Here is a 24,666-nt window from a genome sequence, read left to right on the forward strand (position 1 = left end):
AACTGTCCTTCGTGGAAGAAAATGCCACAGAAGACCAAACACCATAGGTAGTATCGAACGAAAATCCTATCTTCCATCTTCTGTTTCTGATTAGCCGCTCGCCGCTTTGCGCACCCTCGGCTCACCTACTGCTTCCTGAGCTGACACTGAGTCATCCTGTTGGACGAAAGGGTTGAGTTGTGGACCTGTCTGGTTGATTGTGTCCCTCTCCCCTAGCTATTCAGAGAGACTCTTCCTGTTACATTGGCCTGTAACCACAAGAGCATTCCTGAAACCTCCTATTCCGTCGCCATGCTGTTACAGGCCGGTGGGAACAACGATGTTGAGGTAAGTACTGCAATTGGTGTGACAGCTAGCGTCTCAGGTGGTTTGCCACAGTGGCTATCTTGCAACCCTGTCAACAGAAGCACTGCAGCGCGACGCCTTGACTGGCATTGGAATTGAAAATGCATCTCGAACTCGAACGTAGTTCACTCTCCAAAGCCGAAAGTGATACTGCAAAAATGGTCATTCTAAGTGCAATTAGAATGTACATGGCTTTATGATCTTTCAGAGTTTTTTGCCTTCCATCCTTATACCCGAACTTCATCAGTTAAATCCTCGTGCAGTATTGCCGCAGGTCAGACAGGGGAGTTCAGATTCACCCCAGAAGAATGCTCCAAATCTATTCTTTGAAGTTCAATCTGTCTCCCGAACTCCAACTGCTCAATTATTGGCCCAATCTTTGGATTCCTACGAGCTGACCGATCAGTTGATCGTTTTTGTGCTGCATGATTCTATCCAAGGGTGTTTTGGAATCGTCCGGGATGATGGTGTCTGTGAAGCACTTAAAAATAAATGAGAAATTCTAGAATGGATTGATTGAGCCTGTATGAAGGACTGACGTAACAGACAAAATGTCGACGACTATGAACGCGACGCTGAGGCTCATACTTAGAAGTAAGATACTAAATCGCGGTAATACCTTGATAATCTCGATGAAGCCGAAGCTATAGCTGTGTTTGATGTTCTAGAATAAGTTGATAGTGGTGAAGATTCACTAGGGTGTCACGAGCCTACCGTTATCCCTAAGTACCCTACGCCCTCCACCCGAATCAGGTGGACGGTATAGAAAGAAAAGAATAAGGCAAAGAATGGTTGAAGTATAAGCCAAGGAGAGCTAAAGCACAAGGCTATTAATTAACGCCGCCTTACCCTTTTCACGTGACAGAAAGAGGGGAAGCTATAGAGTTTCCTCTCACCCGAATCGGCTGAGAGAGAACTCTTCCTTTTTCTTAAGCGTTGAGTCGTTGTCAATAGAACTACGTGATATAGAACAAGGCATTCAGCTACTCTAATTCTCTGTACCTACTGCGTTGCGTAGATCCCTAATATAGGGATCGCTTAGAATTTAAATGTTAGTCTCTTGTAGTTGTTTGACGGAGTGGACGGAACTTCATACCGACAAAGTGCTTCGTATGGTCTGGTAGAGATGAAGAGATGCTCCTTGATATTGTTGATGTGAAGTTGGCGTAAATCTCAAGGATCCAGTATGCTTGGACCAGTATGGTTGTGCCAATGTAAATTCGACTCGTTGTGCAGCACATGAACGGCTTGTTCTTGATCTACGTAATAACATTGTGCAAACTCCAAGATGTTATAAGCACCGCGGCAGTTGACGACAAATACCAGCTAAACATGGAGGTGTTTGGTTCGAGTTAAAAAGTGGATGAGGTAGACGACTAGTATATGTAGAATTGACTCGACTAAGGCCCGCAACCCCAAAATACACTAAAGAGCATACTACTGCCCTTCTACATGCCCCCCTAACTTCTGAGGTTACCTCTCGCTTGAAAGGTAGCCGTATTCCTTGACCCCTACTTCCAAGTTTCACTGGCGTGCAGCACTATTTAGGAACTAACGTGTATCCCTCCTGTTCAGACAATGTCACGAACAGGTTTTGGTTCACCAATCTAGGTTTTTACGGAGACGTATCCCAATGCCCCGTGTAGCAATGCCCATAATTCTCAATCGCAACGACCATTTAGTGGAACAACGCCCGGCAAAACCGCTTGGTGTGAAATGTGGCAAAATTTCTGCTGCAGAACACCCATTTGGTCCCAATCTGCACGCCTTCTCTTCGCCATTTTTTTGCCATAGTCAATGGCCGACTAGGAAGTTATCTAGGTAAACACATCAATTGTTGATCATTATAGATAGGATTTTTAATGTATCGCCCAGCACGCATATGCTTCTCGACGAAAATACAAATGATACCAGGAGCTACTTCAAACTTTCGAGGAATCTTTTCTTGACGTCTTTGGCATGCTCGATGTTTTTGGCCGCCCTCTCAACGCTTGCAGCGCTCCTTCTCTCCAACCACTTATTCCGGTCTTCAACGAAAGCTTTCAGCCGCTCCTCTCGTTGTTTTATCTTTTCTACTTGGAGTTCTGTCAGCGCTGGCAGTGATCGTGGCCCGGCTGGCTCCGGTGCTTTGACTTGGGGCCGATTAGGCAGCCGTTGCGTAATGGGAAGAATCTCAAGCTTGGGGCCCGGCAGGGTCTGATACCAGTAGGCAGTGGTTGACCAGTCGTCACGCAAGTGATTGGCGTGGCCAGACTCTAAAGTGACCTTGATCTTAGAGTTGAAGCGGACAGGGTCCGACAGATGCCATCGGTACGACACTTGGTATCCAGGAACGTCTTCTTCGTGGATTATAGTTCCACAAAAAGGATATGCATTCTTCTGCATCCCCCACCCTTGAGTGAAGTAATCCTCTCCGCCAGTACCGTGCATGCTGGGAGGCCACTCGTCGTCGTCAATGAAGATCATATCATCGCCCTCGCCCCACCAAGTTCCCTGAAAATGAAGGACCGAATGGTTGCACCCAATATATGTTCCTGACCCAGTGGTTTCCAATATGGTGTAATTCCCCTTTCCGTCCAGATTTGGCACCTGTGTTTCGAGGCTATTTGTTTGCAGATTGTCAGGAGCCCAACCGTTTGTAGGATTCTCACGCCGCCAATGAGCGTGGAAATAAAGAATCTCTTTCGGGTCAAAAGGTGCAGGGTGCAGTTCGTAGTCGATGTAGAAGTATTGAAAATATGCATCTTCACCTTGATTTTCGATTTCAATGTGGGCGCGTTTGTTGAACGGCATTGGCAGGTAGCAGTTGAAAGCAGCCGCGCCTCCAAACTTTTTCTCCTCAGATGGCTTGACGGACACGGTAAATGGTAAGGATTGGAAATTGGCTGCCATTGAATGTCCTAGGCAGAAGAAGTCGCCAATCGGAGCTAGGACGTTGGGAGTTTCTGAGTCGTCCCAGTACATCTTGATGATCACTTTACGATAGTAATCCGGGTCACTGTCTTCGAAGTTCAAGCCCAAAGCGTTGTGTATTTCCATCATCGCAACGCCAGACTTGGAGTATGGTATGAGACCGGGACCCAGAATCCGGCGGCAGGTTTGGACGAACCATAAATGGGTAATTTTGCCCGGGCCTTCGATGTCGGCCAAGACCGCTGTCTTGCCTGGCAAGACCACGAAAGCATCTTCATTCAGTCCAGACTGATCCCAGCTGGATATTCGAGCAGTGCGAGCGATTTTGCGTTGTGCCACAGCAGACAACAAGTCTCCGCCGGAGAAGAATGAGTCAGACATGGTGACCAAAATCTGAGGACGTCGAATTGATGCTCTGTCTGGCAAGGCAGACAAAATGGAATATGGATAAGATTATTCTGTTCGATGCCGCTCGCTGGACTCTTTGAAAGCGTAGACTTTTGGACAGTAGTATGGAAGATGCAGTAAAGGAAGACGAACTCGACACAATTAAATAGCAAAACACAATTGCTTTCCGGCACATAATCGCCGAGAAGTTTCGGGGCCGTTCTCTTGGAGACAGCTCCATTGATGCCAACAATGGACAGATGATCTCCATAGCTTCCGAGAAATAAGTTGGAGAATGGGAGCAATAGTAATAGAGGCACGTTGGAAAATCTTCATATTGGGTGTAAGACAATATTACGCCCCATACGACGAACATGAGCACGTCCTCTTTCCACCCTGTCCGGGGCAAGTCATTGGCGGAATTTGTGGGCCTTCGCGGAGAACAGATCCTGCTCCGCGAGAGAGGCGATCGTGGCGATGAAACCTCCCCCGCTTCTGTTGGACATTACCGCGTACTCAAGCCGCCCCCAGACCGGCTCCGGTACTGGCTTCTCAGAAGAAAAGTTTTCGTCGGAGGTATATAGCTCTTCCGCGGTTGGCATTCTCCAGGACTCTAGAGAATCGTCTGCCCCAGCATCGCCGTTGCTCAAGGATGCAGAGTCCACTTCACGGCTCTAATGAGCCGGCTATCAAGCCCAAGGTAGGCTCTCAGCGAGGTGCAGCCACGAGGAGGAAGATTACCGTAATCGCGTGCAACACTTGTCGCTCTCGACGTACCAGATGTGGCGGCCAAAGGCCGGTTTGTGCCTTCTGCCGTGCCCGTGGCCTAGATTGCCGGTATGAGAAGGCTCCGACACCTCCACCATCCAGGTGCGTGTTCTCCCTCTTTGCAGGCTCTCAAAGCTTGGTCATGCGACAAACAAATAACAGTATCTAGCGTGGACCTCGAGCTCGCGGCAATTAATCGACGGCTTGACTATATGACTACACTGCTGGATTCGTCGACGCACTATCCACGATTCACGGCAGATGGTTGGGTTCACCAGAATGAAATCAGCGACGAGGAGAAGTCGCCCTTCGAGCTTCTCGGAACCCAAACCGTGATGAACATTCTAGGCTTGGATGCCAATTTTGCCCGGCGCATTCGACAACTGGAAAGAGCAACGTTGAATACCACTGCCGTGTCTTCCGGACGCCTGTATATGGTCACACACCAGCAAGCTCTCACGTGAGTACGCCGCCTAGGAGCCCGTTCAATCGATATACATTAATGGCCAGGTTGCTGATTTGAAGCTCAATTCTCTAGCGCCCTCGCAAGCTTCTCTACCCATATCCACATTTGGTATCCAATATTTCGCCCCGGCTTCTCAGATCAGTACTTCCGCGTGATCTCAGGACCACTGGTACCGTCGCCGGCATCATGCCTCACACTTCTGGTCACTGCAATCGGACTTGTGGTGTACAACAGTCCGGGTGTCGATGGGTTTCAAGCGGAGCCCACTCATCATCCATATTTTGAGGCTGCTATAGCGTCTCTACCACTTGTACTCACAGACGATAGCATAGAGAGCGTGCAAAGCTTGATACTGCTAAGCATATACTACTGCTGTCTCTCCAAACCATGTCACGCGCTCGACTATTGTCTGACTGCGTCACTGAAGGTGCAAAGCTCGTTGCGAAAGTAAGCACTCTTCAGTATTGAAAAGTATAGGTATGTGGCTGACGCCTGCAGTGTCGACCACGATGATAATGAATCGTATGAGCGCTTGAGAAGAGCGTACTGGGTGATCCTGTTACTCGAAAGGTTCGAAAACCCTGTCTCAGTCACATATGCACTCGTTCAGTTGCTGAATGATTTCAAAGCGAACTCCGCGTCCAATTCAATGTCCCTAACAGCGGGATCTGGAGTCTCGATGACGAGATCCCACTTCCCGATAGCCGGAGGACGTGGCACTTTGATGTAGATGCCGGTTCGCCAGCAGCTGCACCAACATCACCGGCAAGTGTTGTTTCCACCTCGAGTGCTAACACGGACAAAGTCCAGTCATATTTCTTGGCCGAGATTGTCATGAGACGGATGCTGCATCGGTGTAACACAGCCATTCGTCGAACATCGGAGGGCAAGGTAGTCTACGCACCTGGCATCGCACTCGAGCTGGAAATGCAGCTAGAAGAATGGTATAATTACCTCCCGGACTTGGTCCGCTTCGAAATCGGCCCTGAAAGTGACGGACACGGCCTGGAACGCACTCCGACTAACATATCTTCCTCCACACGCTGCCCACTTAGTAATTTCCTGCGCGTCCAATACTATTGCTGCAAGATTTCGATCTACTGGCCGGCAATATATCAAGCCATCCATGACGGAGCAGAGAACGAGCAACTACTGGACCACAGTCGTCGATTTTTTGATTCTTACATCCGGCTTGTTTCCAGTATCGTGGTGGCTTTTCACGAGTGCATTGTCAACAGATGGACCCTATTCGCGAGCATATTCATGACTACGATGGCAGCGCTGAAGGGTGCCGCAACCCCTTGTTTGCAAGGTACTGTGGACGTCACAAAGCTGAAGCAGTGTTTTGCCATGACACGGACAGCAGATCGGCGAATGATCGAGATCAGTCCATCTTTGACGCTCCTCGCCGATACTTTGGAGCAGAAATTGGCTGCTGAGTACGGAACGCCTTCAGGCCTGATAAGTCCAATTCTGGCAGAAAATTGAAATGGACATGGAACCCCAATCTTAGTGCAAAGAAGCTTTAATATGCAAAACTGTATCCTCTAATCTCGTGCCATTAAGTCTGACCCTACGACTCATCATTGACTATTGACTTCTCACCATTTAAACCATCCCAAATTTTAACACACTCGAAGGCAGCGCTGTTGGGCTCACCGGTTGCAAATGCGGTTATGCCACCATGTGCGCCTGTTTTGAAGTTTGAATACACCATTGTGGCGAGAGCGAAGCGACTGTTGGCGAAGACCTCAAGTACATCCCCATCCGAGAGAATTCGGAGGTGCAATGCCTCTGGCTTAAGCTCAGCTTCGTCTCTTCTATCATTGGCATAGTTCATAGTTGTGAAGAGGGTGAAAGGGCCAGACTCGGCACATCTGTTGATGTTAGGAGCGTCATTTGAGGCGGCTCTGTCAATCGTGATATTCTCGGCAAGGCTCGAAAAGGTGATAGCGGTAGAAACAGACAAATCGTCGTTGTGTCTGATGTAGAAGCCAACGGTGTCGCAACTGGACGACAATGAAATTGTGGCTTCAAGCTCCCATGTTGATGATATTGTTGAGTAGAGCCAGCGCCGCCGCTGTTGGGTCGACTGAGGTAGTAATAAGTGGCCGTTAGTCTCATGTACCTTGCGACAGTTGTTGCGAAAGCGATCCACTTCCGATATGGGTCTCACACCCAAGGTGTATACGTCATATGCTCCATCTGGTCGAGTTTCAGTTTCGATGCCTGAGATGTCATGGAGTGGGCTACGCAGCGCTTTGACAACAGCCGGAATTGTGAGGAGAAATACCTCCCTTGGCAGCGCCAATGAGCCTTTCCAGCCCTTTTGCCGGGCATGCTCGGGCGTTATGTCCTCCTCTGGGATCCATCCGTGCACTATGTACCGACCAGACATAGGGTCCTTGAAAGAGTTGGCAGCATAGAAGGAGCCATGGTCAAGGTACCCGCCCTGGCGATATTGGAGTTTGATGCTGCCTTCATTGTTGATGAGATCTCCAGACATCCACAACTGACTTCTCACTGTCCGAGGAGAAAGGCAAGACGGCAGATCATAAGTCTCGATGTGATCGCGCTCGATATCCCCTTCAGCTCCAAGAAGAAGGAAGTGTTTGAAGATCGAGCCAGCCTGGAAAGAAAGAAAATTTACGCATTCCCAATTGATGCCGTAGTTGCCGCTCCAGTTTTTTGATGGCTGGAAATTTAACGGCAAATCCACCAGAGGGCCGAGATATTTCCATTTTGTAAGATCACAGGGTTGAACTTCGTACAGGAAAGCGGTAGGACCTGAGGTGTCGACACCGCCAGAGACGAGCCCATACAATTTCTCCTCGGCCCGACCTAGAAGCCAATCCGCGGAGGGCCATTTGGCAATGAAGGGATCACGGAATCCCGTCACTTTAATATCATCCGGTTCTCCCAGCAAAACGGGGTTTTCCCGCAACTTTTCCCAGGTCTTCCCACTGTCGAGGGATATGGCCAAAGACACTCCAGCCGCGTTACGGGGGTAAGGTGGCGTGCTCCAGTGGAATGGCAGTTTCCGGACTGAGGAGTACACTACCGCCAGTATTCCATCGTCCTTGATGTCTGGGGGGGCCATACATCCTGTAAAGACGCCGTCGGTATCGTAGGGTTGATCTGGTCTAAGCGCCGGGTCACGTCTCCGCGTCCAATTCAGCAGGTCCGTGGAAATTGCATGTCCCCAGGACATGTTCCCCCACTCGCAGCCATACGGATTACCTGTATTCTATTGTCAAGGAACGTTGAACAGCCAGGATGCGACCGCTTACATTGATAAAATAGATGATAGATCCCAGTAGACTGATCGTAACCGGGAGCGCAAGGGTCGTTAATCCAGCTTGGAGCTGTGAAATGGATCAGTGGTCGTGCATGAGAATATTTCCGACTCGCGCTGTCGACCATGATCATGGGCGTGATCTCCTGGGGTCCCCAGAAACGACCGAGTCAAGGAAATGGAATTCTCAGAGAGGAACGAGGGAGATTGGAGTCTCATGCAAGAGAGATCGAGGTTATGATGCTGTCTTCGAGCGGTCACTCATGTATACATGAGAGAGGGAAAAAGGAATCGAATATTTGTGGAATGGAAGATCTGCTTTTCGACGCAGTAGCCTACGGCCTTTCCATGTTGTCGGGTACTGCAATGGCTCAATCGCACGGCTAAACAGTATTTGAAACTTGTCTTGACATGGATTACGCACATAATTTCAATCATGCCTCGACTATGATCTATTGAAAACACGAAGCAAAGGTGGCCACGGGGAATTGAGCATTGAGTAGGTATGTGTTGGCTTCCAAACCACCTAGAAACTTTTCTCGCAACGTGCACAGACCCTCTGATTGGAATTTTATCGGTCCTGCGAACCGTACGCCCTGTCATTGGTCGACAACGCCTGTGTTTCAGACGACAGGGATCGCGGAGCATTTCGCCTTCTCCGCGATCTTGGTGGCGATACTCAATTTCTAAGACTGCACAAAATCTAGGTCATGCACCACCATGTAACACACCTTTTAAGTTTTTACAGTTCTCGTCAATATCCTATCCCCCGGTCTGGATTGCGAGCGGCCGGATAATACAAAGTTCACCCAATGCAACTAGGATTTGGGCCTAGTCCCTCCCCCACGTTTTGAACGATCTGGACACCTGCGGAGCCGGCTCGCAAAGCCATCGAAGTAGATTCCAAGAGAGATGGTATGGTTAATGGTATATAAAACCGAAATTCTGATCCGGAATCACATCAAATACTCCCCAAGCTTCCTGTTCTCCATTTGCCACCACCGGCTCAGCAATTTGAGGCAGAACAAAGAAAGTCATACGAGATGGGTGAGATCAATGGGTAAGCAGCCCACGTTCTTCTATACTTATCAATGGTCATTGACACGATGTCGCTTTGCAGAGTCGACTATTCGGTCGTGAACCCAAACAACAAATGGAAAATCCTCAAGACGCAATTGCGCTTCACTTTTTGGGGTACCTTTTCTCACCCCTTGACACACCAGAAACTAACTCCTTGTACTAGCACTTTGGATCTCCAGCGGTGTGATTATGCAAGGTTTTGATATTGTTGGGGGCGGTCAACTGGCTGCTTTGCCTGCTTTCAGAGAGAAGTTTGGCATCTTGCAACCGGACGGCAGCTACTTAATTCCTGCCCACTACTTGTCAGCGTGGAACTCGATCGCGCCTGCGTGTGAGATTGTTGCAACATTCATTTTTGCACCTCTTCTCGAGAAATATGGTCGTAAGTGGGGCATTCTCGCCGCATCTTTCATTTCCACCGCAGGTGTTCTGCTCCAACAGCTTGCACCGGAGTGGCGAATGCACCTTGCAGGCCGGGGAGTCAATGGTGCGTGGTATCTCCCTCCCAATACTGTATGAACTCTACTGATAGCTGTGGCAGGCATTGCCATTGGCATGATGTTCACAATTTCGCCCTTATGGATTGGTGAAACCTGTCGTCCTGAACTTCGAGGATTTTTCCTTTGCTTCTTCAACACGAGCATCGTCTTTGGACAATTTGCTATGTAGGTTCCAAGTCGTCCAGCTGCAACGAGACCATATGCTGACGGCTGGCTATAGCGTGGCTGTGTCGAAAGGAAGTAGCAATATCAATGGGAAATGGTTTGTGTCCTTGTCGCCAAAATTTTTGCGTAGCTCACTTGGTTTTAGGCAGTGGTGGACACCCATCGTGGCGATGTATGCCTTTCCACGTAAGTAATCCTCAAATACCTTACTGGCGTTACTGCTGACGCGTTGATTCGAAGTCATCCTCACAACGGTTTGGCCATTCTTTCCCGAGTCACCTTACTGGCTTGTCAGAAACGGCAAAGTTGCCAAAGCCAAGAAAGCACTGCAGCGAGTCTACGGGTTCAAAGAGAAAGAGTTCTACGACATTGAGGTCCGTCGCATGCAAGAAGAAATCGCATTTTCTCGCGAGGTGCAAGGAGGACCTCTCGAAGCGAAGCATACAAGCACATTCTTGGGCATAGATCTGGCAACCGAGACCGAGTGCTTTCGCGCCACCAATCGCAAGCGAACGTGGACAGCCATATTTGCAGCGAGTGCACAACAAATGATCGGAGCCACCTTTGTCATTGGTTATGCGACCTACTTCCTGGAGCTCATCGGTATCAAAGACTATTTCAGTGCTGCTGTGGCACTGTACGTTGTTATGTTGGTGGCGAGCACTGCTGCCTTTCCGCTGACGGAGATTTTTGGTCGACGTGTCTTGATCGTTATCCCACAGTTCATCCTTTGCGCTATGCTCTTGCTGATCGGTATTATGGGCTGCGTGCCTAACAAAAGCAGAGGAGGCTGGGGGATCGTCGCGTTCATCTATCTTTGGGCTATAATCTATCAACTTTCAATTGGCGCCACCGGCTTCGTACTTGCTTCAGAGATTGCGACAATGCGACTAAGAACTGCAACTCAGGGATTCATCACGATTACAAACGCCCTTTGGGGATTGATTATGCAGTTTACTGTCCCCTACATGGTATGTCGTTTTACTCCCACATGTGTGGCGGCTCATTTGCGACATACCCTGATGCTTCGTGCACAGATCAACCCAGACGCAGGAAATTTGGGAGGAAAAGTCGGCTTCATCTTCCTTGGCACAGGATTAATTGCTGCAGTCGGAGGCTGGTATTTGTACCCAGAGACAAAGGTAGTCGAGTACCCCCTCGTTTTATGCCATGACGGTGGTAGAACCCCATTGCTGATGAGTTTCACACCAACAGGGGATATCTTTCGAAAAGCTGGACGAACTCTACGCATTGAAAGTTCCGCCTCGTCACTTCAAAAAGGCAGCATTCAGGACGAATTTGCAACACCCTGCAGAACCTAATATTCAGCCGGAGGTGCATTCGGAAAAGCAAGAGCGTTTGCAGACCCACGTGGAACAAACAGAAACTTAGGGACATTTACCAAGATCTCGGAGCAGGGACTTATGCCGGGTGGGCGCAGAGCAGAAAGGATCTCGCGAAATCGTGGCGGTGGCACAGTTCGATTGGTAGAGAACGTGGCCTTGCACAGAGAGATTTATACATAGACGTACTGCCAAGAGAAAGTATCTACGGTGAACCATTGCACCTTATAATGCAGTCTTATTTTAAATACGCTTGGTAATACATATTAAGGTCCCAACAAAAAAAGGGGGACATTTCTCTTAGCGCGTCTACACGCGTCAACACTGCCCCTTATTAATTTAGTAGCAACACAGTCAAATAGATAGCTCTTAGGAAAAAACCTACCCGACGCGATTACTAGGCCAATATAGAACATAAGGCGAATACTCATTGAACTACTCCATGACGGTAGAGTGTTAGAGCTGCTGCCGTATCACCTAACTTAGTTAGGTTCCCCAGTAACAGATCCTTGATAGTATTGTAACAAGGCAAGGTGGCTGTGCAGTGCTGGGGTGGTGGTGAACTGGCAGGGCAGAGGTCCGTCAGGTCACATGTCAAACCTAATTAGAGAGCTGGGGGCGGAACAGTTTATAGTGCTGGGAGGCTGCCATTCTTTACAGTATGACAGAGTATCCCATGTTTTTGATGTCGTCTACCTATTCCTGAGGCTTTCATCGGCACTTTCCTACTTCTCAATGCCGTCGCCGTGCTAGGCGCTCGCTGCCCTAGCCGCTACCTCTCTGGGGGTGGTGGTGGTGGTGGTGTTGTCTTGTCAGTATCAACCAGAAACGCGTTCTCGATTCTCGATCTGCTGGATAGGCCTCTGTGCTTTGCTGCACGTGCACGCCGAACCCTAAAGTCCTCCGTTCCAGTTAAATCTTAATAAATAATTCGAGAATATATGGTCTAACCGTAACGGGGGATTTACCTGCAGACGGAGATGCTCCCCTCAACGGTCCGCTTGTCTATGGCAAGAATGTGACCATGGCATGGGGGAGATGCCCAGTCCGAAGCATCTTCGAGGACGCGTTGGCAGTCCTGGTCAAGTAACAGAAGAGGGCCGCGTTCTTGTGTGGCAGGACCATGACTCTGGAGGATGCGCCTCAGGCTTACAACGGCTTCGAGTTGCACAAGATTGTATTCAAGATGTCCGGAGAGGAAACAGTTCACAGTGTGGCGGCGCAGACGTAATTCAGCAGCCTCATACAGCGATGAACTGCTGAACTGGGTGTCCAGAGACATTGTGTCCTGTTGTTCATGGTTCTGGAAATGCGATACTCTGACTCTCTAAGCTCTCAAAGTTCAGACAGACTCTGTGACAAGTCGATGCTCTCTTGATGACATCCAAAAGGCTCTAGCTTCAATTCTTCCCAACAAAGCTCGAGCAAGCCCTTAATTGACCATCTCCTGATCCATCTGAGCTTCCTCTCGGTCGTAGTGTTCGGGTTCAAAGGGTAGAGTGAGCGCCACGGCTGCCATAGCAAAATACAACGCGCAACAAACCCAAATGGGAGCAGAAGTGCTGGTATCGGCGTACGTGGCAATCAGAGGCGACGAGATGGAAGCCAGACGACCGCATGCCATTGCCAACCCACACCCCGTTCCTCGATGAGACAATGGCATGACTTCAGGGGTGTACCTGCTTATACGTGATTAGGCTCGAAAATATAATAACTTCGACGCCGCGGCGTGACTGCGGTGTCGACAAGAGAGACTTACGAGTATAAAATCCCGTAATAGGCATTTTGCCAGAAGTTGATCATAGATGGAAAGGCAACATTCTGTGCTTCGTTTCGAACTGTTGTGAACGCAATGGCAAAAGTTGCTGCACAACAAGCCGTAATAGCCATAGAACGACGACGGCCGAGAAGAGGGATTTGAACGAGATAACCACTGAGAAAGGGCCCGAGTATCCCCACGGTGGCAGCGATTGTGTAGTCGCGATAAGTAGTCTTGGTGCTTCCATCGCCTAGTTTAGCTCCATGTGCCGTAAGGTATACTGGCAGAAATAGAGTATAGATAGGATATCTGGATGGGAAGGCGTCAGTCTCATTCATCGGCGACCTAGCCTACTGAATGTACTTTGAGAACTTACGCAATACCAATTGCTGCCCACATGAAGCAGATACTCGCCGTAGAGCGAGCTAGTTTTGGATTTGCAAAGATTCCTCGAAGATGCTGCGAGGGGAGTACTTTCTTGACGATTCCGCCCGATGTTGCTTCATGTTTCGGTTCCTCTTGCAATAACTCGCGGTCCATAGTGACGGATGACTTGTTCACACGAGCCAGCTCGTTGATAACGGCCACAACGTCATCCAGACGGCCCTTTGCAGTGAGCCAACGTGGCGATTCTTCGAGTCTCGAGACATAGAACCGGATCACTGAGAGAATAAGGCAAAACCCACCGATCAGGATATACTGGTACCTCCATCCCATGTTCTCGGAGCGAGAGCAGGTGGCTGGTGTCGAGGTTGGTGGGCAGGAATAGTTCCCGATAAGAGGCCAAGCTGTTTTTTTTCGTTTGAATCAGAATCCAAGGGATAAACTGGACAAGATAGAGGTTACCGAACAAGCCGCCCAACGCGCTGCCTAGGCCCCAGCCGCACGCTAGAATTGGCATGAGATAACGATTCTTCTTGGGTAGAACTTCAATCAAAACCGTCAGGTCAATGGCAGCTGTACTAGTCAGCCGGTATTTCCAAGGGTAGATTGGACGTAACCCTACAGTTTCCGCCACCAACCAGAGCCTGAATGGATATGAAGACACACAGAGCAGTGAAATTTGGTGCAGCTGCGCAGATCATAGTCATAATACCGGTCACGATTAGCGTTAGGATCCAGATGAGGCGGCGCCCGAAGATATCGACGAGAAAGCCGCACGCCATCGCTCCGACCAACAGGCCGATGTACAAGGCAATGACAGCGTAGTTTGCATTGGGGGTCTTGAACTCGTGGACAATCTGCGGCAAGACCAACCCGATGAAAACGAGAAGGAGCTAATGTTTTTCCATTCCCGTTAACCCATGGATGGAAAAGGGGTGAATGGAGGAATGGACGCACTTGTTCCACCGCGAAGCCAAAACCGCAGGTCAGCCAGACCCGCCATTGGTAGCGACCCATGCCCATGGCCTCGATGGTGTCGCCGATTACTTTGATGTTGCGCTGGTGAATGACCTCGAATGACTCCCCGCTCGCTCCAAGGCCCGTAATCTGGACCGCGTCCATATGGGTGACGGCGGGGAATTCTTTCGAGGGCCTCTCTGTGGCCATAGCTGCTCTTCTTGGGAGAAAAAGATGGCGATTAACCTTAGTATTTACTTGAAGGTATGAAACAGATTTCGAGGAATGACCATCGTCCGACTCAACTCTTATCTGCCTGTGGTGCTCTACCATGACTGCTCGTATTTCTCCTGCTGCTTTCCAACAAATAACTTTGAAGATGGCAGACCGAATCAGGCCGGGATGAAAGTGAATGAGATCGAGATCTCATCTTCTCCAGATCCGGATACCGGATACCGGGACCGGGGGAGCTATACACAAACTCAATACAGCCAGCATCTTGATCGGGCCGACAGTGTGCTGCCTCTCCCCACCATAGCGCACGGCTTAAGCGTTAGTGGTGGACTTCCCAGCTTTACCCCGTGGGCCGGTAATCTCGTACCGGGTCTCGACCTTCCCACCAGGCTGGCTGTCATTCCCTGAGATGAATTTTCTCCACTTCCATGTGGATATATACCTGATAGAGTACAAATTGATTACCATAAATCTCAGATATCCCGGCCGGGAAGAACTCTCACAAGATCAACCCACTCACATTGGCACTTTCCAGAACCAGAGTCTGTCCATCCCTATTCATATTTTCATCATGGAGTTGAGCCAGCAAGCCCAGCCCAAACATGTGGCCCAGCGCCAATTCCACATATATAACTTCGTTGTGACAGCGCTCATGGTCGTGGGGTCTTTCGGCATCGGTTACGCTGCTGCTATCATCGGCACAACCTTGGCCCAGCCGTCCTTTATCTCCTACTTTGAGCTTGACACCCGCCCTGACGGTACTCAGCTTATTGCAACCACCAATGGCCTCTTCTTCTTCGGCGGCGTTCTTGGCACCGTCACCATCTCCTGGCTTGCCGACACTTGGGGTCGCCTGTGGGCCATCCGTATCTCGGGAATTATCAGCCTCCTCTCCAGCGCCCTCCTGGCCGGCAGTGTCCATATCGGCATGTTTATCGCTTTCAGGACCGTGGCCGGCGCGGGTGTGTTCATGATGGTGGCAGCAGTCCCTATGTGGATCAGCGAGACAGCTCCCCCAAAGAATCGTGGCATCCTCGCCGACTTCCACGGCATTGGCATCCTCCTTGGCTACTCCCTGTCGTCCTACATGGGATATGCGTTCTACCAACTGCCTCATACCGACAATATGGCTTGGCGAGGCCCTTTTATTGTGGGATGCGGACCTCTCGCCCTGCACCTTATCTTCACGATCTGGTTCCCGGAATCTCCGCGGTGGTTGCTCTTAAACGGGAAACGTGAACAGGCAGAGAAGACGCTCCGACGACTTCACACCCCCGAGGAGGCTACCATTGAGATGCTCCAGATATCCGCTGCGATGGAGGTGGACAAGCAACTCGACAGTTCGTGGCTTGCCATGCTCAAGAATCCAGCATATCGAAAGAGAGCTCTCATCAGCTCGAGCGTGGTCGTCATGGTCGAATCGTCGGGCCTCTTGGTCATCAACAACTACGGCCCCACCATTTATAGCAGTTTAGGCTTCGGCGTCAAGGAACAGCTTATCTACCAGATGGGCTTCAACACAATTGAATTGGGCGGCGGTCTGCTTGCCGTCTTTATCATCGATCGCATCGCGCGTCCTAAGCTCATCGCGATAGGTCTCACAGCCGCCTGCAGCGCCTTGATCGTCCTGGCTGCCATCCTGGCCAATTTCGCAACCACGCCCGAGTCTCTTGCCAACCCGAACAGGGCCGCCCTGCGCGCCGGAGTTGCCATGATCTACATCTACGCCTTCTGCGTCGAATGGCTCCTCAACGGCACAATGTTCGCGTACATGGCCGAGCTGTTCCCGACCCATATTAGAGCCAAAGGCCTGGTTGTTACCATCACATCGCTCACCGCTATCAACATTCTCTGGACCCAGCTTGCACCCACCGCCTTCGAGGCTATCGGTTGGAAATTTTATCTGTGCTTCATCATTCCTCCCATGCTGTACGCCGTCCTTGTCTGGTTCACCTTTCCCAATACCCTTGGCCTACCCCTCGAGGAGATTGCCAGGCTCTTTGGGGACCACGAGGAAAATTTTATTCAACAACAGCTCAACAATCCTATTCAGAGGATGAGCGAGGACAAACACGCAAATAAGTTTGAGCAGACTATCGAAGTCTCTGATGTTGCTTAGTTAGACGACAAACGCCACTCCAAGCACATGCTGTGGCGGCTGAGTCTGTATAGTGACCAGTCCAAGCCCACAGACTTTGGGTGCAGTGCGAGTACGTCTTTTATGCGTGCTAACCGTCCATCTTGGTTGTTCACTCAGTCACTCACATTGCAAAACTGGTTTATTTCAGCTCTGGGCTTAAAACGTTTGGTAGTATCTGCGCTGGATCACTAGCCTAGGAAAGAGTTTGATCAAGCAATGCTTGCCAATTACTACCTAGTTCCAAGTTATACATACGACATGAGATACTCTACCCACCCTCATCTCGATCACCATCCACTGGTTTCTATAGTATTGTCTTGTGATGCAATGTTTGACACAAAAGACGGCCTCCTTCTCCCCAAAGCAGAAGGATGGAACACTTAGAAATGGCCAATTAACCGATTCGAGCCAGGCATGGCCCCGGAGACGCGGGCAAAATCTAGCCATGACTCTTCGAGGGCTTCAGAACTGCCAATGTCTGTGGGAAACGGTCGTCCTGATAAAGCCGGTATTTGAAAATCTGACCATCCCTCTGGGTTGACTAAACAAGACTCCCACTCTAGCTGGCCTGCATCGGGATTTGCGATAGTAGCCGCAGTGGGCTGCTCTATCTGTTCAAATTCATTATTGGAGCGGTCGTTGCTGGGCACCCGGTCCCGGTCTTCATATCGAGCAGGATGGCTCTCCGCATCGCTGGGAGCCCGCTGCATGAGTCTTGAGGCGCCTTTCGAACCTTCGCATTGCTTAGCTCGGCTCAAGAGATGTTCCACGGTCTGTAAAACCCATTCGGGCGCAAATTGTCGCTCTGCGAGCGTGTAAAGCATGGCCCTGCACTCGTCCAGCTGCCGCGTGGCTTCGGTTCGGATCCTGACATCATCGGAAAAGATGTCTAATGTGTGGAGGATGCTGACAGGCATGAGACAACTGACTACGGTAGCCGGCAAAAAGGTGAGCAGATCCGCATTGAAGAAATCCATGGCTATGCTCGTGATTTCCTGCGCAGAGTGTCTCTGGCGTACGCGCGATATGTGTCTTCTGTTCCGCTCAGATGTCCCTGTAGGGCTTGGAGCGGCAGACTCTAAAGGTAGCACTTGTGGTCGATGGACGGTCATCAAGGCCATATGGTACATCATGCTCAATATCGCACGATGGCTCAACTCGGCCTTCCGCCATTCAGGAGGGCTAAATGGCAGTGGTCCAGTGTGCCAAAGGTTCTCGGGGACTTGTTGCCGCCAGCGGGTGAGTTCCCTATCGCATTCAATGAGGTCGTCGATGTTCAACCGCCCTTTTGTTGAGGACACGCTGTTCGAGCCTTTCATTTGTTGAGCCGAGTAGAGCATAGTCGTCCTATTCACCGAATTTTCGTGACACACGACGCCGAGAATTTTGCTAAAGATCTTATTCAGTTTGACAAACTCTACTGTGATTCGGGCCAAATCGAGGTATTGAGCTTCCGTAGCGCGAGGCATGTCGGACGGTGCCTCTGACATCATTTTGCCATAGTCGAAATCGTCCAACCCAAGAATAGGGACGGTGTGGTCGGCATCCTTGAATCTGGGCTCACGGCCCATGCTATGAGATCCAATGACCTCCCGATTGCATATTGCCCACCAGAGTTGCCTTCGTAGATGCTGCGGAGCTCGATTAGAGCCGTTGTCCGTCGTAGGGTGATGCAGATCGATGGATCGCGCGATGGAGTAAGCCACACCAACCCAATGGTAGCCATCCTTGTGTCCGTTCGCCCCTTTCCACCAGAAGGACCATAACAACAAAGACTGCACCAAGGTCAATTGGTCGTCTTCATAGTCGGCGTCGTACAAGACTCGAATTCTTTGATTGAGGCTGTTCCTGAAAGCCTTTCGACTGAGGAAGCCAGCGCGTCGTACAAGCCTTACGTCGGCCCACATACTTCCAGCAAAAATGAGGGCTTGCAACAGCAATAGGCTTAGCCTGCCTCTGCCGGCGGGAGTTTTGTGAACAATTGACCAGACCTGAGTGTAATCCACAGTCGGATACAATGGGTGCACATAGAGAATGTAGCACCGCAAACACTCGTCTCTCAGGGCTGGGTCCGGTAGAACGAAGGCACCTTTCTTTTGAAGGTACTCGATGTCGTCAGCACCCAGACTCGGTGGCTGTGGTTTAATGTAGCTGGGAAGATCTATTATTGGTGCTCTGCGGTCTGACAGGGAGTGTAAAGGCGAAAGGCTGCGGACTGTGTGGGAATATATCTGCCTGTGCTGGGGACCGCCTATTGCCCAAGGCAATTCCAAAGGTTCTATAGGTAGAATCTCGTTAATTCATGCAGCATAAGAAGGTCTCAATGCTCCATACCGGAGCCCAGTCGCGAGCGCTCGTCATCAACAAGCTCTCGAGGCTCATAGCTACCTGTCCTTTGGATCTCGTCGTGCCGGGGTGCAGCCAGCTGCCCGTCGCCATCGATCGCGACAGGTGGCTCTTTGGGTGCAGACGGCACAGCCGAAAGGATACGTCTGGAGGTCTTTGTCTTCCTACTTGCTAACGCTCAGCTGTGGTTCAATCAAGGAAGAATGGGTGCAGATGACCTGCCTTCGGGGCTTTTTGGGGACCAATACGCATGGAATGTCATCAAACATACAATTTGAGCATCGCACCCCGTCACTCGCATTGCAGCGTACCTTCTTTGTGCGACATGCTTGACATGCAGCCCGAGCTCGCTGAAACGCAGGGCGGCTGGAAGACTGGAGCTGAGGCGAAGTATCGAAGTACAGGGCTTGCATGCTGGGCATGGGCCTCACGAAATAAAAATTATTACTCCGGTATTTGTTGAGCTCTCACTGATGGGCTTATTGAATCGCAATGAAGTGGTGTCCAAAAGGAGCAGCGACGGCGAAGGATGAGAAAACAGGATCCCGCAAAATGGTGGCTCTGTGCCGATGCTTGCCCGGGTAGACGGTGATGTGGGGGAGACGCTACTAGATTCTGCGGCTGGCAAGGTCTTTAAGTGACAGCCCAGACGATGCTGGGGCCCCGGGTGTCGTCCGAACTTCCTCCGCACAAGGACTCTTTCCCCTCGTTTTGGGGATTCATGGGGACTGACTCGCTCTATTTTAGTTAAAGGCAGGATCCTATCTGGGAAGCCCAGGGCCCTGAGCTTCCTCTTGATCTTCCCTCTTCTTGCTCATTCCCCAGGTCCACTCACATACGAGTCCGGAGTACAGGTGCAAGCGACCCTGAAAGACGTGGGTGTCCCCCGCTTCTAGTCTTTAGATCGGGCCAACCAAAAATAGTCTAGGCGTCGAGTTCCGGGGGTGAGCATAGTATCCCTGTCAATGGGCACACAGTTCCTCTGCCACGGGTCTCCTCCACGGACGGCGAGAAAGAGCTTCATTAAGTGAAGCCAAGTCTACTTAGATTTTGGCGCGCAATGGAAAAAAATATGATGTGCGCCATCAAGATGGCTCATGCGACCCTTTGCGCCTTGTCACGTTGGGCTGCCCACACACAACACCCATGACAGCATTTGCTGTTGGGACGACTGACGTGGCCTACAAGGTAAAGATCTCCACGTCCTTGAGACAATTCGCCTTTGCGACCGTTCAATGCCTCATTTATGGTTACGCACAGCCTAACCTCGGTAGCCCATAAATTGTTCGTTGAGGATATCACTCGGATCTTGCTTAAAGCCGAAGGGACTGGGGTTTGTTTGCACGCGCAATAGGCATCACGAGTCTGGCTATCTTACCACCATTCCCCCCGTGAAGATCTCATCCCAGATGATTTATGTAGTTAACTTTTGTTGCTGTGTGCAATTTCTCCCTGCGGGACGGTATGAGTGGCTTCGGACCGTAATGGGTTTTCGGGCCACGGAGCTTCAGCCAAACTTCCAACACGTTACAGTCTTACGCTTATTATCTCAACACCGCGTAGAAAGGCCTCCAAGGTTATACCTAGGTATACCTATTGGATGGCCTAGAACCTTCAAGTCCATCCCGCTATTCGGCGCACATTGGCAGCCTCAGTCCTGGGTAGTGGCTACGTCGCTAGATGAATATACTGATTAAAGGCGACGAGTCCCGGCGAGTGCTCTTTGTAGAGTCCGAGAAGCTGACATCCCAGAGGGAGCAACTTTTTGTATAGTCCGACCCCTCGGGCCGATTGAGGGCCGCAGAAAAGGCGGCGATGGCGGTCCGTCGTGCCGGTCATGGAAGAGAATCGTCTTGTGCAGAGGCAGGTCTGGGATTTCCAAATCTAACCAGAAATAGTTATTGCCGGGCTCCACTATTACCCCGCGGAAGATGGAACGCTTTCTCGTCTCTTTGGGCTCGAGGCTTGCTTGGCGATGCATTTTGTGGATATGCTAAGACGCTATATATCGCTAATACGGGACTTACCTTTTTTGGCAATGAGTCTACTCTACCCGGTACGCATCCGGTTGATTGAAATATGATCACGTGCTCTGATATAAGCCCGATTGGCCGGGGACGCTCTCAACGACTGCAGAAAGTGGCACCTGGCGCAATCCAACTGTAGGAATCTTCTTCTGAGACAGCCGAGAGGCCAGCGCTAGCCGAGAAGGCCGAGGCTCTAGCCACTGTGGTTACGATGGTGGCTAGGCACGGAACCCTGTCCAGCCGAAGCATTCAGCTGGAGCGTTCACAGAATCACCGATGAGGCATCTGGAACGTTGCTCACCATGTTCAGGAACTGCTTTCTTCGCACAGGCGAAATGTTTATGTTAACAGGAAAGGAACCACTGAAAGGATAGATAGAGAACAAGCAACTTCATGCACCCATTCGATCACGTGGAGACTCCTTCGTTTCACACTTCTTCAGGCACTAGAGTACTCGTTGGCATGCCTCAGCTGGGTTTTCTCCACTTCGTCGAGCTGGGGAGTCTCAATCCCGGTGTCTATTTGATGGATGACAACTACGCTTTACCGGCGCGGCGTTGATCGCGGACAAGACGAGGGGTAAGTTTTTTTGGGGTGCTAACCTGTGTCAACAGAGTCTGCGAAGCCGAGAGTATTCACCATCCACAAGACCTAATCACAGATTCTTCAGACGTCCCTCCAAGTGGCGATATCTCGAGTCCTTCTACTGTAACAGAGCACTTCAGCGTTCGGCGTGCACGTGCAACAACGCACAGAGGCCCGTCCAGCAGGTCGGGAATCGAGAACGCGTTTCTGGTTGGCACTGACAAAACAACACCACCAACACCACCCAGAGGGACAGCAGCTAGGGGTACGAACACCTAGCACAGCGGCAGCATCGAGAAACAGGACAGGATTGATAAAACACTCAGGAATTAGGTAGACGGCACCAAAAGGCCATTGAATTCATGATACTCTCCTCAAACTGTAAAGAATGGCACTTTGCCAGCTCTGTAAACTGTTCCGCACTCCCCTTCTGCTAGCCCATTTTGGTTTGACATGTGACTAGACAACTGCTCCCCCCTTTGCTACCACTCTACCAGCCCTACACAGCACAGCACAGGCACTTTGCCTTGTTACACTATAAGTGCCCAATCTTCTCTCTCTCTGGCGCATGGACCGAGTAATTGAGACTCATTGAAAGCGAACATGGCGACCCGGAACTCGTCGCGAGGCAGAAGTGTCGAATGCCGCGGTATTCTACGCGCAAATTGCTACTATGAATGCTAAGGTAAAGGACTTTAGACGACTGATGGTACTGAGTGATTGAAGACGCGGGTTCTACACAAGCGGAGCGGCAGCCTCATGCTCTCTGTGTGAACTACTGAGGTATCACAACTTTATCTGGTATGGAAAAGGCATCGCTTTGGTCGCGCTAGACTGACGCTTTTTAGCATTTTGGTAGTGTGAGTTCTTCTCGACTAGAGTGACTGCATAGGGTATTGAAGTGCGCTCTCCATGCACTCAACAGCGATATTCCCACCCTCATCAATGCATTCCGCCCCCTCCAGAAAGACAGGAATATCGAGACCCGAGACAACTGGAAGCATTCTGCAATTACGCAGTCACCACAGTTTAATGGGTTTCTGTGGGCATTCGTGGTGGGCCATATCTCACTATGTGCGTCAAAGGGTGGTAAATGCCTGTAACAAGACCTACTTAACCACTTTTAGGGGCCAACATGACGCCTAGGATGTTGCAGATTGTCGTTCTAGGCTTTAAACATATTACAGGCTGCTTTACAAGAGTATAAGGTTTACCTTGTCCACACACCCTTCGCAAGCGAATGGAACACCAACAGGTGTTACAGGTGGAAGCTTCCGATACACACTGGCTAATTGACAGGCAGCGGCACGATTTCTACCATTGTGGCAATGTCACGCAGAACACATAGGTGTGTCAACCCGTAGGCGCGATCCTGGAGGTGCGGAGAGGGTTGATCGCGCCGCAGGCGCCGTGTGCCTCACAAGCATGTCAACAGTCATTATCTCGCCAAAGAGACCCATCTATCGCGCTTAGTCAATTACCTTTATTCCCACAGCCACCACGGCGGCCGGACACAACAGGCGTAAACACGCTAAATAAGAGGTGTTCCTGGCGCCCCAGTATGGCTTCATCGAGCGCTACCACCCGCAGTCAATAGGTGGGCCCAGATTCCGCGCCGCGATACTGAATCTCCGTTCTGAATTTAGCGGTTCAAGTTTTTCCGGGAATCACTAGGTAGAATGAACAGCTGAGTACTCTACAGAGGCATCCTCCGGGCATCTGCTAGAGACGACAGACAGGGCAGGATGCAAGCATCCGGGATGAATGGCACATTTTCGAAACCTGCTTCGGCGCTCCACGCGGCTTTAGCGGCTACAGAGCTCCTAGAGGATTGTTTTGCCACCGTTTACTATGCGAGTTGTCCCCGATTAGCCTATGAGATGTCTTACAGATGGCTACGGAATAGAACAGTGTGCCAAGTGCCGGTCGGACCGACCTTGCCTCAGGCCCTGCCCAAGGCTCTCTCCAGCCCAGATGAGATAAAAAATATGAATGCTCGTAGCCCCGCGTCAACGGCTGAAGGCAGCTTTGACCTGTTTTACACTCTATAAACCCGTCTTCTGGTCTGCGTTGTGTTAGGCCTACTTTTGCTGCACAGATCTTTATTACGCCTTCTAAATAGGTAATCATGGCATCCTTCGAGAACAAGGTCATCGCCGTCACTGGTGGGGCCAGTGGAATTGGACGTGCCGTGGCCCGGGAATGCGCTCGGCGTGGTGCCTCTCTAGCGCTCGCGGATTTGCAGGAAAAGGCTCTTCAACAGGTGGCCGAAGAGCTCAAGTCGCAGGGAACAAAAGTCACCACCACGGTTGTCGATGTGGCGAACTCGAACAGCGTGGACGCATGGATTAAGGCCACGGTGGACCATTATGGCAAACTCGACGGGGCGGCCAACATGGCGGGCATCGGAGGCGACGACAAGATTTTCCGCAACATCACCGAAACGGAGAACGCATCGTGGGACAAGATCATTGGAATCAACCTGGCAGGCGTCTTTTACTGTATGCGAGCTGAACTCCGCGTCATGAAGGAAGGTGCTGCGATCGTCAATGCCGCCAGCATCGCTGGCCTGGCTGGCCGCGCGGGAGTGTCGATATACTCTGTCAGCAAGCATGGCGTGATAGGATTGACCAGGAGTGCTGCAAAAGAGATGGGCGGTCGAGGCATTCGAGTGAATGCGGTAGCACCGTAAGTGCCAGCAGGAACCGTGGTTTATTTGATCAACACGAGAGGAGCCTCGCTAACCAATCGCTGCACTACTAGAGGTCCCGTCCAGACGCCCCTGTTGGACAAGGTTCTCGACGAAAGCGGAGGAAAGGGTAAGCCGGTAGCTGACACACACGAGTACCTAGCCATTAGCAGATTGGGGACTCCGGAAGAGCTAGCGAAGACATTTGTCTTCCTGTTGAGTGACGACTCGAGCTGGACCACGGGATCTATATACACAGTCGATGGAGGCGCAATGTGTTAGA

General features: G+C 50.7%; 8 protein-coding genes across 8 annotated transcripts; 4 read left to right on the forward strand and 4 right to left on the reverse strand.

Annotated features, from left to right (window-relative positions):
- Window positions 1–2,262: 2,262 nt before the first annotated feature.
- Window positions 2,263–3,639, reverse strand: Z519_07657 (uncharacterized protein; the record flags this gene model as incomplete). The annotated part of the gene is made up of 1 exon (XM_016765389.1): window positions 2,263–3,639. One exon carries the CDS (start codon window positions 3,637–3,639, stop codon window positions 2,263–2,265), a length of 1,377 nt encoding a protein of 458 aa, XP_016618358.1.
- A 658-nt stretch (window positions 3,640–4,297) lies between these two features.
- On the forward strand, window positions 4,298–6,367 carry Z519_07658 (uncharacterized protein; the record flags this gene model as incomplete). Its single annotated transcript, XM_016765390.1, has 5 exons — window positions 4,298–4,515; window positions 4,583–4,873; window positions 4,952–5,326; window positions 5,378–5,449; window positions 5,509–6,367. The coding sequence occupies 5 exons, from the start codon at window positions 4,298–4,300 to the stop codon at window positions 6,365–6,367; spliced, it is 1,815 nt and encodes a 604-aa protein (XP_016618359.1).
- Window positions 6,368–6,452: 85 nt separating this feature from the next.
- Window positions 6,453–8,302, reverse strand: Z519_07659 (uncharacterized protein; the record flags this gene model as incomplete). Its single annotated transcript, XM_016765391.1, has 2 exons — window positions 6,453–8,119; window positions 8,170–8,302. The coding sequence occupies 2 exons, from the start codon at window positions 8,300–8,302 to the stop codon at window positions 6,453–6,455; spliced, it is 1,800 nt and encodes a 599-aa protein (XP_016618360.1).
- A 978-nt stretch (window positions 8,303–9,280) lies between these two features.
- On the forward strand, window positions 9,281–11,311 carry Z519_07660 (uncharacterized protein; the record flags this gene model as incomplete). The annotated part of the gene is made up of 8 exons (XM_016765392.1): window positions 9,281–9,368; window positions 9,418–9,741; window positions 9,796–9,919; window positions 9,975–10,020; window positions 10,069–10,105; window positions 10,160–10,890; window positions 10,957–11,061; window positions 11,135–11,311. 8 exons carry the CDS (start codon window positions 9,281–9,283, stop codon window positions 11,309–11,311), a joined length of 1,632 nt encoding a protein of 543 aa, XP_016618361.1.
- A 1,383-nt stretch (window positions 11,312–12,694) lies between these two features.
- On the reverse strand, window positions 12,695–14,572 carry Z519_07661 (uncharacterized protein; the record flags this gene model as incomplete). The annotated part of the gene is made up of 6 exons (XM_016765393.1): window positions 12,695–12,941; window positions 13,022–13,330; window positions 13,398–13,809; window positions 13,868–13,978; window positions 14,028–14,298; window positions 14,363–14,572. 6 exons carry the CDS (start codon window positions 14,570–14,572, stop codon window positions 12,695–12,697), a joined length of 1,560 nt encoding a protein of 519 aa, XP_016618362.1.
- A 595-nt stretch (window positions 14,573–15,167) lies between these two features.
- On the forward strand, window positions 15,168–16,715 carry Z519_07662 (uncharacterized protein; the record flags this gene model as incomplete). The annotated part of the gene is made up of 1 exon (XM_016765394.1): window positions 15,168–16,715. One exon carries the CDS (start codon window positions 15,168–15,170, stop codon window positions 16,713–16,715), a length of 1,548 nt encoding a protein of 515 aa, XP_016618363.1.
- Window positions 16,716–17,116: 401 nt separating this feature from the next.
- Z519_07663 (uncharacterized protein) lies at window positions 17,117–19,495 on the reverse strand (the record flags this gene model as incomplete). The annotated part of the gene is made up of 3 exons (XM_016765395.1): window positions 17,117–19,014; window positions 19,071–19,253; window positions 19,354–19,495. The coding sequence occupies 3 exons, from the start codon at window positions 19,493–19,495 to the stop codon at window positions 17,117–17,119; spliced, it is 2,223 nt and encodes a 740-aa protein (XP_016618364.1).
- A 4,327-nt stretch (window positions 19,496–23,822) lies between these two features.
- Z519_07664 (uncharacterized protein) lies at window positions 23,823–24,665 on the forward strand (the record flags this gene model as incomplete). Its single annotated transcript, XM_016765396.1, has 2 exons — window positions 23,823–24,382; window positions 24,458–24,665. 2 exons carry the CDS (start codon window positions 23,823–23,825, stop codon window positions 24,663–24,665), a joined length of 768 nt encoding a protein of 255 aa, XP_016618365.1.
- Between the last annotated feature and the right edge of the window lies 1 nt (window position 24,666).

The sequence above is a fragment of the Cladophialophora bantiana genome (genome assembly GCF_000835475.1).
Source record: "Cladophialophora bantiana CBS 173.52 unplaced genomic scaffold supercont1.11, whole genome shotgun sequence".
NCBI classification, from domain to species: Eukaryota; Fungi; Ascomycota; class Eurotiomycetes; order Chaetothyriales; family Herpotrichiellaceae; genus Cladophialophora; species Cladophialophora bantiana.